This window comes from Stegodyphus dumicola, chromosome 1 (genome assembly GCF_044657685.1).
Source record: "Stegodyphus dumicola isolate Sdum_Otavi_A_Nest chromosome 1, ASM4465768v1".
NCBI lineage: Eukaryota > Metazoa > Arthropoda > Arachnida > Araneae > Eresidae > Stegodyphus > Stegodyphus dumicola.
The window spans coordinates 295,887,938-295,907,229 of NC_140768.1; the positions used below are offsets into that span (position 1 = coordinate 295,887,938).

The window sequence follows — 19,292 nt, forward strand, 5'->3', positions numbered from 1 at the left end:
ACAGATCTTGAGGTAAGAGTGCCTATTCCTCAATCAGCATCTGTTTCTGTTGTTGGGTGTTCCTTGGGTTGGGTGTTCCCGTGCCGCAAGGTGGTGACTCCCCAAAGCATTCCACACATATGCTATGGGATTTAAATAAGAGGAGTATCCTGGTCAATCCATTTGAGTGATATCTTCCCTTTCCATCATCTTCTGAAGAGCAGGAGTTCAGTGTGGCCATGCACTGTCATCCATAAAAATGAAATCTGCTCTAATGGCACCTCGGAACAGACCTACACGGGGAAGGATTACCTCCTGACAATAGCGATCTCCCGTTACAGAACCTCTGTCGAAAACGTGGAGCTCTGTCCGCGCGTTCACCGTAATGCCTTCCTAGACAAGAACTCCAGGAGTACCGTAATGGTCTCTTTCCTTGATGTTACTGGGATGAAACCGTGTCCCAACCTCTCTCCAAATCAACTGGCGTTGAAAATCGCTTGTGGCATTAAAACGAGTCTCTTCCATAAATAGCACAGGATTTCGTTGATGAGATATCCAGATTTTGTGCTTCTTGAACCACTCTACACGGTGGTACCGATGGCCAACTTTTTAAAGGTGTGCAGCGTTCAAGACGATGGGTGAATAGGCCAAATTTGTGAAAACGTCTGGACACAGTAAACTGCGACATTTGTCGCTCCGTTGCTATACACAGTTGCTATGCTATGACGCTCGCTGACTGGTTTCGGGCTCTTTCCGCCTGCAGGACGATATATTGGTCATCCACCATCAACCACTCTAACAGCTGTGCCTATGGTTTAGAAGGCTTTCCAAGCGCGCCAAACGACACTTTTGTTGATTCTGAACTCTTCAGCAACACTGGTCACACTATGTCCCTCCTCCAGCTTTCCAATCATTCATCCAGGAGACTTCTTCTAGCCATGTTTTCACGAAAGAACGTACTTTCAGCGAATGCCTTTAATTGCATATCCGTCCTTATTGTAGTCTTGAGTTGAGCGCGCCGATCGCACGCGTTTTGCATACGCTCACATCACCTGTGACGTTTTGTTTCTGACATTTCCATACGGAGCTTTCTACTGAATTTTGTGTTCATTGTACTGATCGCAAGAACCTTTTCTGCAATTTCATGGCTATCTGATTAAAATTTACATTGTTGCTTAAGTTTTGCATACCAATGTATGTCCAGACTCCAAATGAATTGTAGGAACTTTTACTAAGTAATCAAATGCTGCTGACAGTCGTCAGTTATACAACTATTTACATTGCATCTATTTCTGACAGCTTTCAAAGAGAGAGATGCTCGTCACACAGCTCTAACAAAAATTCGCGCTTTTATATTTTTGTGATATAAGTCATCTCACGTAAATGTGCGGGATCTGTCGGCAACAGACGGAACCGGCTTGGAAATTTCCCACAAAACTATGTCCTACAAAAGTTTTCCTTTTCTATCAAGATGTTTGTGTTTTGATGGCATAGGAACTCGCGTCGTCAAGAGAGAATCGGATAAACTTGGACCTATAAGAGAATAATAGAGTTTTTTTTTTTTAAGTTTAAGGACCTATAATAGAGTTTTTTTTTTGAAGAGTTTGCGAATAACTAACTGCCAGAAATATTACACTGCCGGTGAGTTCATAACAATTGTTGAAAAACTTGAAGCTTTTCGAGGAAGATGTTCTTTCAAGCAGTATATTCCTAATAAAGCTGAATAATTCCTGAATAAATGAATTCCTAATAAAATCTATATTAATATAATATGTTTTTCTATTTCTTTAAAAATTTTGATTTCATAAAAAATATTACAGAAATTAAAATTTTAAAAAGAGTTTTTTTATCTTCTTTCTTGATGCGAGTTTTGGGACAAAATTCATGTTTCTTCAATGAAGCCAAGTGATCCAACTTACAGTATGTTGGCTTCTCTTCTTTAGGGAAAGCACTTGTGTTTGCCAGTTGGCCCTGATTACAATTCAGGCATCTGGGAGCAGGTTGTTGCAAAAGAACTGGCCATGACTAACTCTTTGACAATGAAAGAAAATTATGGTATTTTTACCCACTCTGCAATATCCAAGTCTGAAATGCAGATCCAAAACCATCTTATGTGAGTTAATGTTTCTGCCTTTTCTCGAAGTGGCAGTTTAAAGTTCTGCTGTTATTCTACGAATATTGTGTTACATGCACGATGCTTCCCAGATCTCTGAACTTAAGTCGCTTTGGAAACTTGACTTTGGAGGTCTGCCATGTGGGTCCGAAACTGGTGAGGATTGCAGATGCTAGGGAAGGGAAGTGACCAGCTGTCCCATGCACATCAGCAGGTCATCTAACATGATGAGAAATTCTAGGTTCGTCCTAAGAAGAAGGTAATACATTTTCAAAATTAAAATGCTAATAAATGCAAAACAGTAATTCAATGGCAAAATACAACAATGCTTCAGTTATATATAGGTGCAATTTCTTCAGTGGCGTCAGTGGTGAGAGAAGCAGTGCATATTTTTATAAGATTTTATGGTTGCCATCAGATTACGTGGTGAAACATCATTATCAACTTTGGAGTTCATGATTGGACAAATCCACTCTTTTTGCAACGCGCGATATGAAATGTTGCAAGCTTTCATCATTCTATATTCTTATACTCTGTGTTACTAGGTTTGGCGATTAATTAGAGTTTTGAAATTTTCTTCGAGACCTTTTTAAAATGTGTTTGTAATTGTGATATCATCATAGTTTTTGTACTGAAATAAAATTAAAACATATATCTTCCCAATTTCTTGTTTTAAAATATCTGACTTCTGCATTTGGCTATTTGGGGGTGGGGTGGAGGCAAAATTTCGTTAAATCAATCTGGAAATCTGATATGAATTGGTGACTGAAAAATACATTAAGAAGGGTCAAATATTGCTTGCACTTTATTTAATAAAATCAGATAAAAATATTGCCGATATTTCAGACCAAATTGCAAGGACGAGTTTCTTTGTATTAAAGAATCATGCTAGAGAACAGCACATTTATATGTCATGGTGGAAAAGTGATCTGAAGTTGACGCCGAGATTAAAAAAAGAAATCATCACCATCCTTTCAACCATTCAGTCAAGGCAACTTATCAGCGAATACCAGCTAACACACCAAGTACTATGTTAAGTTCACCGAGACTTCAATAATCATACTATGCATGCAAAAATCACTGCTTTTTTAAATATAATTAATTTTATTATGAATTAAAAATACTTTTTTGCTTTCTTTGCACAATAAAAAATACACATTCAATATCTACAAAATTCCTGAGAATATGAGCAATTTGTTACAAAAAACATCAAATGAAATTAATAATTATTAGAATAAAGTAATAGTAAAACCAAATTAAATAATGCTATTGAGGTAAAATGTTCATGTTTTCATCTGAAAATAAATATTACCATTAACTACACATGTACCACATTTCCTTTCATACTGATTTGTATACGACTGTCTCCTAATGAAATCCTGCTTCATTTGCCCAAAGATATAAATGAAGCAACAAGTCCTTTCTTTCTTGTCCCATTTTTATACTTTTTTACTCATTTCAAGCATTAAATATGATCGTATACAATTTGGAACAGGCAAATTTTGGATGCCATGAGGTAGGTTCCATGCTTTTTTAAGCTGTCTTCTCACAACACACCTGCAAAGATGCTTTAGTGTTCGAGGCTGGAGGATATTTTCACTTTCTGGTAGCATTTCATTGTATATTTCAACTAACCTAAAAAATTGTTCTGCATTTGCTGGATAAAAGCGTTGCAGATTGCATATGTTATAGCATGTGAAATATTTACGTACTTCATTTTGTAGCTCCTGTTCAGTTATGAAAGGATAAGAAATACTGTTCCACAACAGACGAAAACAATCCACAATCGATAGACGTTTTTTAATAGATTTGCAAGAAACTATTATGATTAAGAGCAAAAGAATTTCTGTAATAACTGCAGTCCTACTAGATGTTCTTGTTTCAAGTGGACTTTTCAGTAAATCATATAGAGGATTAGCACTGCAAAATTAGAAACAGGATTAATAGTTTCACAGTGAAAACAATATTGTTTAAAAAGAAAATAGAAAAATCATCCAATATCCTATTAAACAGAGCATTAACATTTCTGCTGTTACTTGATACTTATTTTAAGTTACTGATATTTTACAGATAAGCTCTATGCTATTAAGAATTAAGCCATGTTGAATTTAGTGTAATTCAAGCAAGAAATTCTCTCTCTCTCTATATATATAAATATGACTTTCTATGAAGAGATTTTGCAGAGTATGTCATAGCAACAGTATTAAATTAAAATGTAATTATCATTATCAGTATTTTAAATTTCTGTTACCTATATATATATAATATTTTCACACAGCATTATACATAGTTTTAAGTACAACACTATTCTGCTTGTTAAAAATATTTACCTTATGTCAAGGTATACACAAACACAAAATTAGACCCTATATGAGTGCATAAAAATTAATTTAAATATGCAGATGAGCTATGATGCATTATACATAACACTGTTTTTACCCCATACATATGTTCCTGAAGTATACACTTAAAAAAAGACATTATCTATAGAAGAAAAGAAGGTACTTTTCCATTTCGCAAGCGCAAATTTCGCCAAGCAGACTTTATTGATGACAACACACAGTATATGCATAAAAAATGTTAGTTCTAAGAATTTTTATTTTAAAAGTATAAATATTTTAATATAATTTAAAATTTTGTAAAAAAGCCAATAAATTTGTAAAAAGACATTAATTTAAGAATTTACTATGCTTTCATGGTACAACATCCTGATTCACTGGTTCATATCACGTGACCCCAAATGATCTCATCTCAAGCAAAATATGCTACAAAAATCTGTCTCAATAATTATCTACATTAATTTCAAGTTAAATCTTAATTATCTTGATTTGAAATACAAGTTTAAATGCAAGAATTATTTCAATTCATGTGAATAGCTTACTCAGATATTATGTAAAACCACAGTGCTTTACTTCGCTACTGCATTCTCATTAGAATTGATGAATTTAACGCTTGACTTTATCTTCTCTATATTTTTGCCGTTGGGTGAGAGGTGTGATTGCATTCTAATTGACTTAATTACAGTCAAAAGTCGTTAATCCGGACACCCATAATCCAGACCTCAAAGCTACAAACTTTCTGCGCATGTGTCAATGCATCTGCGCGTAATACCTTTACGCATGCGCATAATACGTTTACACATGCGCGTTTAATGTATAACAGACGGTATAAGCTAAGCTAAAATTATCTAATTATCTATTTCAGTTAATGTTGCAGATTGCGTTGTTCCTCAATCTTCGAATTGGATGCGGCTTATTATTTTTACTGTTAGAGCAATTTTATAAAAGTAAGTTGGAACTTTCGATTGTGTCAAATAGAATCTCCGATGCTAGATCTACAAAGGGAAAGCACGTTTCGATGTCGTCCATCAAGCAAAAAGTGGAATTGCTGCAAAAAATGGATAAAGGCTCCTTTGTTTCTCTAACCATTCCGAAATCTGCTTATCAATTTCCCACTGCTCTGCGCAGGTGGGGGGGATGTCGCGGCACGCAATGAGCTGGAAGTTGATCTTTCAGTACAGTCAAAAGTCGTTAATTTGGACACCCATAATCCGAAATGATCTATAATCTGGACCTCAAAGCTACAAACTTTCTGCGCATGCGTCGCGTTCACGCATGCGCACAGGCATTTACGAGAGCGCGTAAGACCCTTACGGCTGCGAATATGTTTGTGCGCATGCGCAATTAAATTGTAACGGAGTTATACGCTAAGCTAAAGTTATCTAATTCAGTTAATGTTGCCGATTGCGTTGTTCCTTAATCTTCGAATTGGATCCGGCTTATTATTTTTTGCAGACTGTTAGAGCAATTTTATAAAAGTAAGCTTGAACTTTCGATTATGTCAAATAGAATTTACGATATATATTTACTACAAAGCGAAAGTATGTTTTGAAATCCGAAATCTGTTTATCAATTTCACGCTGCTCTGCGGCAGGGGGGGGGGGCAGAAACGTCATTATTAGATTATGATAGATTATAAAGATTATGTCAAATAGAATTTCCGATATATATTTACTAATATGTAATTTGTATCTACAAAGCGAAAGTATGTTTTGAGATCCGAAATCTCTTTCACGCGGCGGATTGGAAGTTGATCTGTCAGCACTATCCTTATCTTCAGGGCAGATGTTTTTTATTTGGTTTATAATTCCATACTAAGTGTAGTATTTCATTCTGTCTTTGATATGATTTAAATCAAGTTCATCGTCATTATAATTCGCTTCCGATAGTGAAGAAAGTGACCCAGAGGTTATTGAAAACGAAAACATTTCGATTGACAAATTAGTCGGTATTCTCAACACAGCAATTATAGGACTTGAACAGCGGAACTTTGTAACTAAAGAAGAAATTATGTCTGTTTAATAGAATTAAAGAGAAAGTATTATCACATGAAACGAAGCAACTTACATTGAAGGAAATGTTTAATAAAGTAAACAAATAAATATTAAGCTTTTTCTTTTTGTAAATTTTGATACCCTTTAGATCATAATTGTTCTTTATTTCATAAATTACGGTTTCATATTTTTAATTTTGTAATTTCTGCATGCCATCTTACCATATTTAAATTGATGATCTATAATCCGGAAAAATCGATAACCCGGAATCGCCGAAGTCCCGACGAGTCCGGATTAACGACTTTTGACTGTACTATCCTTATCTTCAGGGCAGATGTTTTTATTTTATTCGGTTTATAATGTAGTGTTTCATCTCGATGTACTCCGTCTTTGATATGATTTAAATCAAATTCCTCATCAGTATAAATATCATGAACACAAATCAAATAGTTTTCTGGTTGCAATTTTCTAATTTCGACTCTGCGTACGTATGCTTTACCCATGTGCGCGTTGAAAGAATTTAATAAAGTAAACAAATAAATATTAAGCTTTTTTTTTGGTAAATTTTGATACCCTTTAGATCATAATTGCTCTTTATTTCATAAATTACGGTTTCATATTTTTAATTTTACAATTTCTGCATGCCATCTTACCAGATTTAAACTGATGGTCTATAATCTGGAAAAATTGATAATCTGGAATTGCCAAAGTCCCGACGAGTCCGGATTAAAGACTTTTGACTGTATTGCCCGTGCATGGCCTTAGGACATAAAATTAAACTATCTGGTAAAAATTTTATGTAATTGTATGCCAGTATTGAAAGAAACAATCAATCTGATAAGAAATGGTTGTAACTTGTTTTGAAAATGAGAAGTAAAATGTTACCAGCGAGGATATTCTAAATGGCATCGGTTGTACCATTATTGGCAACGTTATCGCCTGCACCGGCTAAATGGAAAAGTACCGAAAAGGTAATTAGTTTTGGATTAAAAAAAAAAAAAAAAATAAAATAAATAAATAATAAAATAAGCCACATGAAAAATTAATTTTAAATTTGCTATTTTATGTCAATAAAATGTACATGTAATAAATAATGTATACCAAAAATAGATTATTAAGCTGGTAACATTATGCAAGTGTATATAAATCTAAATTCAGAAAAATCAAATTTAATGTTTAAATAAGAATAAAGAACACCTAGCATGACATGCCATGGAATGGTAGAGTGATACTGGAAATTTTTGTGAAGATAATAATATTTCATACAGAAACAATCACAATGAATACAGTCTTTAAAACTATTGTATTAATATTAAAATTTCAGATATCTGTAGATGATAACACAAAAATAAAAAGCCAGAATCCTTTATAAACTTTTTCTATACATATTTATAGTTTCTGTGCAACTGCAGAAATAATATATTGCAAATATACACAATTTATGTAATTTTCTGTGGTTGGATCCTAGCGGAGCCCACAACCTTGGCGCATCCACTTATATCGCGCGTATGGATGTGTACATGGACAAAGTCAAGGGAGTGTGCAATGTCAAGTTTGTGCAATTCTGGGATTTTGTTTAAGTGAAAATAGGTTGATGTGTACATGGATACAGAGTTTGTGCAATTTTTTTTACTTGTTATTTTCAAGTTGGCGATTTTGAGAAACACACAAAGCAGTGGGTGATTCAGCACTTTCCTAGTTTGTCGCCAAGGGTATGGGCTCTCCTAGGATTTTACCTTTTCTGCTGAGTTATGGAAGTAAGACATTTCAAATGCAAAAGAAGTCAAAGCTCAAAGACAATTTTTTTTCCCTAAAACCATACACAAAAATAAAGGATGTGGCTTAAACATGCAACAATATAATAGTATTTAATTAAATGTATTAAAAACACAATATTGACAGATTTAAAGTATAGCGCACATAGAAAAAATGGCACTTTTCCGTTACCAAGACCAGATTCAGAATGTATATATGTATATGTACAAGCACACTCACACATATACATACATACATTTCTGAATCCAGTCCTGATAACAGAGATGTATTGAAAACTTAAATGAACTACTCAATTTCTCAAAATTAAAACAAATTTGATGCTTAAATATTTTGGTACTATTCTGTTATCGGAACTGGGTCCAGAAATATGTATGGATGCATATGTTTATCTATGCATGTATATATGTGTCTCTGTGTGTATATATATATACATATATAAACATGCATCCATACACATACTTCTGAATCTGGTCCTGATAATAGAAGAGTGCCAATTTTTTAAAAACCAAAATACAAAAGCATGCCTGTCACCATGAGAATAAAAATCAGAAGAATACTGAAATAAATTTAAGTGAATTTTGCAGAGAATGTTAATGCACATCTGAATATTTTGAAATAAAAAATTCAAAGAAAACTTACATACATTTGAATATTTTTAAAATTTGCAGAGGCAAAATTCTCAGAATAAAAATTAGAAAAGTAGATATTAAAATTAATTTTAACATATTTAATGTAACTTTTTTTTATTTTACCAAAACCTGTACTTTATGACCCATTTAGCTTGTTTAAATTTCAGAATCATAATGTTTGAAAATTGCCTAAACGAAAGGTACAGACATTTTAAAAGATGACAAAGTGAAACTAAAATGTTTAATTTTAATGCTATTTTTTATACTATTATTTGAATGCATAATGATAATAACATTATGGTATTTGTTAAGAAAAATCATGAAGAAAATGGAGAGCACTGAATAAATATTTTTGCAGATTATCAAAGTTGCCCAAACACAAACGGTTTCATACTTCATTAAGGGAAGAATTGCTTTATACATAACAAAGAAGAAGAATTCAAAGGTTCACCTAGAGTGTATGCTTTAAATACAAATTTACTGGGAAGTTGCCAAACTGAGGCACTATAGTAAATTGCAAAATTTGTAACAAAATTAATTTCATGCACAAGATCATAAAACTAGAGCATTTCTGAAAAATTTCATAAACATTGGCAGATATATATAAGAAACAAATAAGTATAATTACCATGGCAAGAAATACTTGTTGTAGACTGTTAATCGCTGCGCATTCTGTTCAAACCCATACTGCAATAAGATTCTCATATATTCTGAATTTCCATTTAGAAGAGCTGAAGTCACAGGACAAAAAGGAAAATTGTGTAAATCAAAATTAGCACTATTAGCTATTTCTAACACATATTTTAAAAACCTAGGAGAATTATACTTTGGACTTTTAATCATAAGTTTTTCAAATATGGCAGTCTTTACAAAAGTGGTAACACACATTTTATTCCAAATACTCTTAAACAAGGAGGGTTCTTCATAGCACCGATCATATAAACAATTAAGTATATCAAAGTACAAACTTACAGTTTCTTCATTATCCGAAAATATATTTAATAGCTCACAAACATGTAGCAATTTTTTAAGTAACACTGGAATAATCATCGATTCGCAAGTTGATAACTTCTCCATTATATATGGTTTATAAGCCTGGAATGCATTTAATGCACAATATCGTTCTATTCCTTGTTGACTGAATGGAATACAGCACCAAGGTATCACATCCATAGCATTAGCTCTTCCTTCATAATCAATTAGATGAAGATAATGCATAAATGAAGCATTTGCCCATTGAGTTGACACATGCGATTCAGTTCTTATAATTTTTAAACTTGCTGTTTCACTCCGTCTGCTTCTTAAAAGTCTTGACATAATACACACTTAAAAAATAAATCCTGTATGATCAAATATGTAAGCATCATAAATCACTGAAAGGAAAAACGAAGTACAAACATGCAGCAGAGAACACAAATCAAACTACCTCAAGGCAAAATGCCGGAGAGATCTATTTCTCCCTCCTCCAAGAACCTTCTCTCTTATTGGTTGCTAAGCGCGTGCGGCTTGGCGGCTACTTCAGATGGTTTCGTTTTTGTAGTATTCTGAAGTCTTTTTGCTTTTAGGTCGAAAAATCAAGCATTGAGGTGGCTGAAGAGAAATTCACTGTTAAACGAAATAAAAAATTATCATGAAATAATAAAAAATAAATTTTATTGTTAATGACTATAGTTATGCTGATTTTATTTCATATTATTATTATAATTATTTATTTATTATATTCTAATTTAAGATGTTTCCAATATTACTACAACATTTTCATATTTTATTATTATATCATCTATTCAATTTTTCTCTTTGAAAAAGTTCTTTCGGATTTTGGAGAAATTTTTAAACTCTCAGCTTATCAAGTGACAGCCGTGAGAAGAATCAGTATGAGTCATAGTCTGACGTAATTCATAAACATAACCTATCGACTTTTAAAACGTGAACTGGTGGGATTTAATTTGTTAAAGCACTTTGTCATTATGTGAATGCGATTCCTCTAATCATATGCTGTTTCAGATTTTTTTATTATTTTACTTTATAGAGTAAACTGTGATATTATATACTGTATTCAGTTGGATTAAATTTGTTTATCAGCAGAAATTTTGGTACGTAAAATCGCTTGTGAAATAATTTTATAATTTCAGAGTATGATCTCATTCTACTGATATATAAACTTACGTAAAAGCTTTCAGCATTCTTACGTTCGCCGATTCTGCATCATCTGTGTTTAATAAAGACTGTAATGCCTTAAATTTTTATTTTGTAATAATGGTGAAATGGGTCACTCGTAGCAAATTTCAACCAGTTGTATGTATAGAAGCATTATTTGTGCATCTGTATAAACCGTAGTATTGCAAGAAATCACTGTATAACACAATATTCAAAAATATTATAAGGTATACTGTGAGTAAAAATGATTATACTTCTGGTGAACAATATGTTTGCAGAGGATAATGAAATCGAAAACAGATCTGTAGTCTGAGATATAGTAGAAGTATGTATAAAAATATTAAACTAATTAAAAACATCTAATTCAGAATTTAAAAACGACCAACTCAACTTCAGAATTCATTTTTTTAATTCAGTACCATTTAAACATGATTTGACATGTTAGTCATTATCTTTAGATGATACACCCTTTACAAAATATTTTGTTTCAGTGTGGCCTGAAAAATTTTAAAATTTTATCTTTACTGCTCCTCTCAAAAATGCAACTTTAAAGGAAATCTCTCAGTAATTTCATGAGATACATTTATGGACACTCATCTTCTTGGGAAGCGTGCACTAAGTCGAGACTCTGGAAGACAAAAGTGAATTCTTTGCTATGTCTAACTTTACTAACTTACTTTTACTAATTCTTTACTATGTCTAATTGCGAATGTTAAGATGTTAGACATAATATGTTTACTATGTCTGACATCTTGAAATTGTGCCTTCCTGCTGTCGATCTTAGCGTCAAAAAAGAAACTGAAAAAAAAAAAAAAAAAAAAAAAAAAAAAAATAATAATAATAATAATAAGGGGCAACTTATTGTAAACTTTGACCCTTCCCTTTAGATACTATTTCTGCCTACTTCGTTTGAATAAAAGTCTTGTAAGAAAACAGGATGTAAGAAGGGTGTAAAAGACCTTTTTATTAATAGTTAAATAGTTAACAGAAGGTACTTCTTGTTCTTCAAACCAGTCAGTATTTATGGCATAACTTGAAAGATAGAATTTCAAATTAAACTAAGCCGAGTCATAAGCTAGCCAAGGGCCGCACAGAAAATATGAAGGTGCAAGTCATTGCAAACCTATACCGGCATGACACGCAATATTATAAAGAATAAAGAAATGCCAAAAACTAATTGCTGTCATAGAATTGCAACTGGCAATGTGTCCTTCAGTGGGCAGAACGTGTTCTGCCTAAACAAAGGTCTAAAGGGAGTCTAAAACGTCCCCTTGGCTATAGTGTAGAATTGGGTGTTCTTCCGCTTAACGACAAATTTTGTTCAGTTTTGGCGATGAAATCCCATTTCTGGTTACCATGTTAGTTTTAACATTATTTTAGCTTCCTGATTTCTTTTAAGTGAAAGAGATCGATGTGTACACGGACAAAGTAAAGGCAGTGTGTAGTTTGTGTAATTCTCTGATGTTCTAAGTGAAAAAAATCAATGTGTACATGAACACCGAGTTTGTGTAATTCTTTGACTTCTTATTTTGGCTTTTTGTAGCAGTCATCTTGAAATTGTGCCTTCTTGCTGTCGATCTTAGCATTAAAAAAAAAAAAAAAATCGAAAAAATAATAATAATAAGGGGCACCCCATTGTAAACTTTTACTCTTCCCTTTAGATACTATTTCTGCCTATTTCGTTTGAATAAGATTAGCATTCTAACAGGAAAACAGAAAGAGAAAATAACAGTAAAGCTAACATAAAATAACTAGTTAGATAAATAATGCTTTACACATTAAGAAATATACATGTATTATAAACAGTTTAGGTTATTGATTATCTTTTATATAAAAAAATGGTACTTACGTATTAACGCAACCAGGCCAAAATTTGCATAAATTGCCAAATTTGGCGACCCTACTTACAGCAACCCTACGTGTTATACGTAGTTTTGTAAAAAGAGCATGTGGAGATTCACAAAATTTTCCTGCATTTTCGTGCAAATTTTTGTAATTTATGAGAAAATAGCAGTGTACATGGATAAAGTCAAGAGTGTGCGCAATGCCATTTTTGTGCAATTCTGGGATGTTTTTTTAAGTAAAAATAAGTCGACGTGTACATGGTTATGGCGAATAGGGTTTTCAATCAGTGCTAAAAGCAATAGCCAAAAGATTTCCGCCGAAAAAATAATTTTGCAACTTATTCAAATTCGAAACCGGAAGGGTTTAATTGCTATTTTATATTTTAAAGCAAAACAATATAAAAAACTGTATTAAAAATTATCTGTGATTAATAAATGTACATTTTCTTTCTATTCATACTTTTTTACTCAAACTTACAAATAACGCCTACCTGGTTACGATAATACATAAGTACCAAAAAAATTCCCTTTGTGTAAAATCGCAAACCTTGTAAGAAGATTTTGATATGTCAAGACAAAAGTATTATCAGAGAATGTAATCTAAATTTCTATTTATCTGTATGTTGAAATTTTATTTCTTAGTTGTCATATATATAAACTTCATTTTTACCAAATATAAAGTTATTATATTTCTTATTATTTCTGCAACTTTTGTTTGCAAATAATGAATTTAAACAAAATCATATTTTTTAATGAATAATATTCCAAAGAACTTTCCTGACTGCCTCAAATTATTTGCAAGATATTTTGTGTTTTTCTCAAGATTTGCTTAGATTTCATAAGTATGATTGAATTGCGTAAGTCATGAAGTAGTTTCTGAGCCAAATCGCTTAATTTTACCATAGACGTAATGAGCTGTCAAAGGTACAGATGTGCTAAATTTAATGATTGTTTATATGACATGGTAACTATGGCGAGATTTTGTTTTGTATGACAATGTATTTAACCAGTTAGGCATTTCTAATAGTATTTTATATTTTTTGGGTTATTTTTATTTCTGCTGTTGATATTTATTATAATATAGTATGGATATTATTAAATTTTAAATTATGCATAATTTTTTTACTATTGATTTTTTAATAAGCAGGTATTTTTTTTTAATCTAGGTTTTCAAAATGGAATTACCTGGACAAAGGCATCCATTTATGTTTTATCAGATGTTGCAAATGTTTCCCAACATTCCACATGACATAATTCAGATGTATACAATACAGGTATGTGGTATTTACTTTCTTAATATTTATTGTAATATATTCTGTTCTAGTACATACAGTAAAAAAAGAATTTTGGATGTTTCCCAGAACATGTTATGTATTAATGTTATTTTAGCACCATTAAGCAATTTTTACAGGGGGAGAAGTGATGACTCCCAGTCACAAAAAATAATATATCACCTACATAGTTTATATTTTAATTAGTTATTTAATATGGAAATGAATTGATAAACTGACTTGCATATGCTGGTGAAAATTTTGTAGTATAGATTGAAATCGTTCTCTATAGCAAATTTTGCTATACAATATTCGCGTCCTGCATAAATTTAACAATTACTTCTTTGCAGACAAATTTTACCAAGAGCAAGAGCATATTTTAAATAAGAGATTAAGACAAAAATATTATAATTTGTCTGTAATTAAAAAACAAAAAGAACCTTTCAAATGTAGTGACATTGCCTGTTAAAATTAAATAATTGCTACGTGTGTAGTTGCCAGAGTATGCCACAGCCTGAAAATTTGGTGACTTTCCTGAAGTAGTTGCAATAATATTTAAATACTAATTTCTTTAACATTTTATATCATGGACTCCCTTGATTAAGTATTTTGGTTAATCTTTGAATTATGGCAACTCGGCGATTTTTTGGCGAAAATCTGGTGACCAACCCTGCTACAGCAACCTGCTACTTTTTGTTTGGACGCCATTTTGTTTTCACGAAGTAATGGAATTTTTTTTTTTTTTCTTTACTCAAAATTTCCAATATTTTTTCCCAACAATCTGCTAGCTGAATTACGCTTATGCTAGAACTTTTATGGAATAAAAGTGCTTAATCATAACGAAGATTAGGTGCGAAATTGAGACAAAGTGCAGAATCGCCCACTGCTTGCCGCGTTTTTACGAACTGCACATACACGGTATCATCCATGTACACATCGACCTATTTCCACTTAAAAAAACATCCCAGAATTGCACAAAAATGGCATTGCGCACACTCTTGACTATATCCATGTACACTGCTAAAGTCCTAGCTATTAACCTTTATCGCCTTACCAAAATGTCATCAAACTGCCTGTTACCGTATTCCAAAGATTAGCCAGTATTTTTTAAATAACAGCAATCCTCTATCCCTTATGTATGAATATGTATGTAATTATTATTCAAGTAACATATAATTTAATGAATTACATTCATTATATTATAGATCTATTTAACAGCTATTACATCTTTGCCCAAAATTGCTAATACAAATAAGTAATATGATATTTTAATTTCTTTTCAATAAGTATTATGTATAAATGCTGAATTTTATTATGTATACATGCAGTTTTTTTAGGTATACATGTAAATTTTTATTATGTATACATGCAAATTTTTAGTGTAATAATAATCCAATAAAATAGTTAGATATGTGGACATATACCCATCCTAAACATGTCAGATTTTGGCACAAGGCTGGAAGTTTGTGATGGTGTGTGGAATGACAATTCTTGAGCTGTAGATGACAGTTCATACAATCACAGCTGTAAAAAAAAAAAAAAAAACCTTAGGAAATGATGTAGGAAATTTTTAATTCTTCAGCCATATACCTTTTCAAAATGGCATTTCATTTTTTGCAGCTGATAATGCCGTATTGTCGTTGTGTATCTTATTTCTGGTATCGCACCTTACTATGGCTACTTCAGCATTGCTTTACTAGTTGTATGATTAGGTATTATTGAAAACTCTGTATAGTATCTTGCTTTGCTTATGTCAAATTTTAAATTGTAATAATTTTTTTTCATATGCTTCGGTTCTAATTTACGGTTATATTTTCGAACATAAGCTGATCCATGTATAAGCTGAGAGTGCTTTTTTTTTTGATAAAAAAATTACCCAAAATTCAAAACCTGTATATAAATTGAAATGAACATATTTAAAAAAAAAATTGTTTGTGGTCATAAGACTCAGCTCTTCATATTCGGCCATTAATTCCATAATAAACCATTAATTATAACCATTTTCCAGGCTAGGATTTTGCATTGGTTTAAATTTGCATTCTATATCAAATAAATATGAAATGGTCACTTCTCTTGCATCCTTTAGTTTTTCAGTGGAATCTTGAAATGGAAGGCTGATGATGAATCTGCCGTCAGAATTTAGTTGGTAATTATCTTGAAAATGCTTTTTCTTCATCTGTTAAACCACTTCTGTGTTTCATGAATGTTTAACTTAGCATAAAAGCTTTTGATTGTTAGAACAACAACAAGATTTGGGCATTCCCTGCTCCGTGAACTTGATCACACTACAGTTCCACTTCCCGTTTGGGCACTTCGTGGAGGTTCAACCTCCACTATTACCCTTCCAGAGGAGCAGCGCACCACCTGGATAAAACCCCAGGCAGCACTGGTCGTCAATTACTTCTGCCAGTCGCATGGGCGAGCCCATCGCAGAGGGCCGTTACCCAGCAAACCACTCAGGACATGCCAGACCCCGAGGCTGGTCAATGAGTGACCTTTTCCCAAGGCCTTCAGAACCACCAAGTTCATAAATTTTATACCCTCGTGGCCGAGACTGCCTAGGTACAGATCCTAGCCAGTAGCTTCGCAGAATTCTCTATGTCGACCCCCGGGGAGGATATATTATTAGAAACTGAATTTTCAATAATTTTTGAAAAAATCCAGCCAAAATAAGTATTTTGAACTTAAATTGAACTGAATCTTGAATTATGCCTGGCAACAAAAGTGAAAAGAAATAATCACCACCAATAATAATGTCAATTTGTTTCCTCTTTTTAAACTCAGAATCAATTAATGTAACAGAATCTATGAACGGCACCGCATTACATTCAGTATTGCTCGATGAAAGTGGGCAGGTTAACTTATTTAACACATAAGCTTTGATGACAAATTCCTTCTCAGAATTAAATTTTGGAATCATGGACAGTTTGACCATGCCTTTTAGTAATACCAGCATTTCTGGATGCTAAACTCTAAACAGGAAACATTGTGTTATTTTTTTCACAGAGTCAACCTTTGTTCACAAGACTCTAAAATTACTTAATTTTTGCATTCGCTACTGGTATCTAAAAGAACAGAACTATTACCCTGTTTGCCAAACAAACTGGATACAGGAATTGTTGCTGTAGAAGCAATATTATTTTCTGATTCTTTCTAGCAGAATAGCATCCTATATTAGAATTTAAATCACTAGAATATAAGACTGCCACTGGATCCTCTTTAGCCACAACCAAAGTTGACTTCATATTTTTGTGAAGCAGTGTATTATGTTTTTGAGAATAAATCTTACACATAAATTTAGAAATCAGCTATCAGTATGATGACTCTCGCTAAGGCAATTAAAATGCAAATTGTATTTTTTTTACTTGAGTTTTTTTATTGATATGTCTTAATTCTTTAAATTTCAGACGCTTGCTTAAAGAATGAATGTCATAACAACATTTGCACTTAATTTCTGTATTTTGGTTGAAAACAGTTTTAGTTATCAGGATCAACCTTTTGTAGTAATATAAATATTCACCTCTGATCTCTTTTCAAAGCATTTGCGGGCAGAGAATCTAAATAGTGAACTACGTCATCAGAAGCATCTGCCAGCTGCCTTAAGCTTAAATGATCAGCACGAGTAATGGATAGTTGAACCAAGAAAGTTTTCACTAACGACATGACTGTTTGCTTTTTGTCATCATATCACTTGCACAATTTAGTCCAAACTTCCTCATAGGTGTCTTCTGAAGCAAGAATGCATTTAATTGATTTTGCTTTATTTTCAAGTAGCAAACCTCTGATGGTATCAAAATTTCTGAATTTTAGGTAGTGATTTATTGTTGTGCAATGTTGATAGAAATAAATGGAAGTAAATGAAGGCCAGTCTCGATGATTTTCTTGAAATGGTTTAATGTTTATTTGCAGAAGCTTTACATCAGTTTTTTTATTCATGCAAACACTCTCTGCTAATTTATCTAATGCGTGTTTATAAAGTACTTTAATTGCAAAATACTTTTTTTCAAACTCCTCAATCTCAGAGCTGTCTTCACTTGGCAAACATATTTTTCAAACTCAGTTAAGAATTAACAATTATTTGAATCTAAGCACTAGATCAGCGGTTCTCAACCTTTTCACTAATGCGTACCATCTAAACAAAAATTAAAAACCTTTAATACCACCACTACAAAGTACTACTACCACCACCACTCTTGAACAAAGCTCAGATCGCAAAAATTTACGAGTGTTAGAGAAAAAACTCAATCAGAGTGTTGGAGTTTTAATTTTTAAATTTAATAGTTAAAAATACTTTGCATCTTTGCATACCACCTGTTTTTCTCTTGCATACCACTGGTGGTTCGCAAGAGAAACTAGATCATTTTTAAAGAGATTTTCATTATATGAATTAAGCAATCTAGTTAGCAATGCCTTAGCACAGCCATGAAACCTTTTAAAAGTTGCTTCATCCATTTTATACAAAAAGTAAAATGCAATGAATAATTAAAAAATAATAAAAAAAAATGTTCCATTTCACGTCCCTGCTTTGGGTGCCTTCTGATCGTATGCTTGAACCTAGAAAGAAAATAATGCAGGTGATGAGACTTTGTAACAACAAACAGAACATTTATTAACTAACAATAAAGTAATGTAATACAGTCAAAAGTCGTTAATTCGGACACCCATAATCCGGACCTCAAAGCTAAAATCTTTCTGCGCATGCGCCGCGTTGACGCATGCTCATAGGCGTTTTACGCGTGCGCGCAAGACATTTACGACTGCGCATATGCGTCTGTGCAAGCGCAGAATATGTTTTCGCGTGCGTGTTTAATGTATAACGGACGGTATAAGCTAAAATTATCTAATTATCTATTTCAGTTAATGTTGATGATTGCGTTTTTCCTTAATCTTCGAATTGGATCCGGCTTATTATTTTTTGCAGACTGTAAGAGCAATTTTATAAAAGTAAGCTTGAACTTTCGATTATGTCTGTTGGCAGTAGTGATAAAAGCAAAGCATGTTTTGCTTCCCTTAAATAAAGCTAAGACTAAACTAAATAAAATTTCTGCTTTATTCAGTAAATAAAATAAAAGAGCTAACACTGTAGCCTTTACATTTAAAATCATTTAGTGAAAGCAAACTAGCATAAAGCTAACTGATAATCACACAAGAGAACAAGAAACAACAAGATTCGCCGATACCGGCGTACAT

The 19,292-nt window shown here is 32.5% G+C and overlaps 2 protein-coding genes across 3 annotated transcripts in view; one reads left to right on the top strand and one right to left on the bottom strand.

Moving 5' to 3' along the window:
* Positions 1-3,176: 3,176 nt before the first annotated feature.
* LOC118190449 (uncharacterized) lies at positions 3,177-10,329 on the bottom strand. Its single transcript, XM_035361159.2, has 2 exons — positions 9,459-10,329; positions 3,177-4,012 (listed from the first exon to the last, which is right to left on the bottom strand). The coding sequence occupies exons 1-2, from the start codon at positions 10,145-10,147 to the stop codon at positions 3,532-3,534; spliced, it is 1,170 nt and encodes a 389-aa protein (XP_035217050.1). The 5' UTR covers positions 10,148-10,329; the 3' UTR covers positions 3,177-3,531.
* A 382-nt stretch (positions 10,330-10,711) lies between these two features.
* LOC118190459 (uncharacterized) overlaps positions 10,712-19,292 on the top strand; it is a 62,396-nt gene continuing 53,815 nt past the window's right edge. Inside the window, exons 1-2 of one of the 2 annotated variants that reach the window (XM_035361176.2) lie at positions 10,712-10,923; positions 13,998-14,105. In XM_035361176.2, the coding sequence (XP_035217067.2) occupies positions 14,007-14,105 (99 nt within the window). In that variant the 5' untranslated portion in view covers positions 10,712-10,923; positions 13,998-14,006. The remainder of the gene's footprint in view (positions 10,924-13,997; positions 14,106-19,292) is intronic. The other variant, XM_035361170.2, reaches the window with a different exon arrangement.

Coding starts and splice junctions, on each gene's coding strand:
- LOC118190449 (XM_035361159.2), bottom strand. CDS start 10,147: ATGTCAAGACTTTTAAGAAGCAGACGGAGTGAAACAGCAAGTTTAAAA. Junction 4,013..9,458: donor AACAAGTATTTCTTGCCATG/GTAATTATACTT, acceptor CTAATTTTGCAG/TGCTAATCCTCTATATGATT.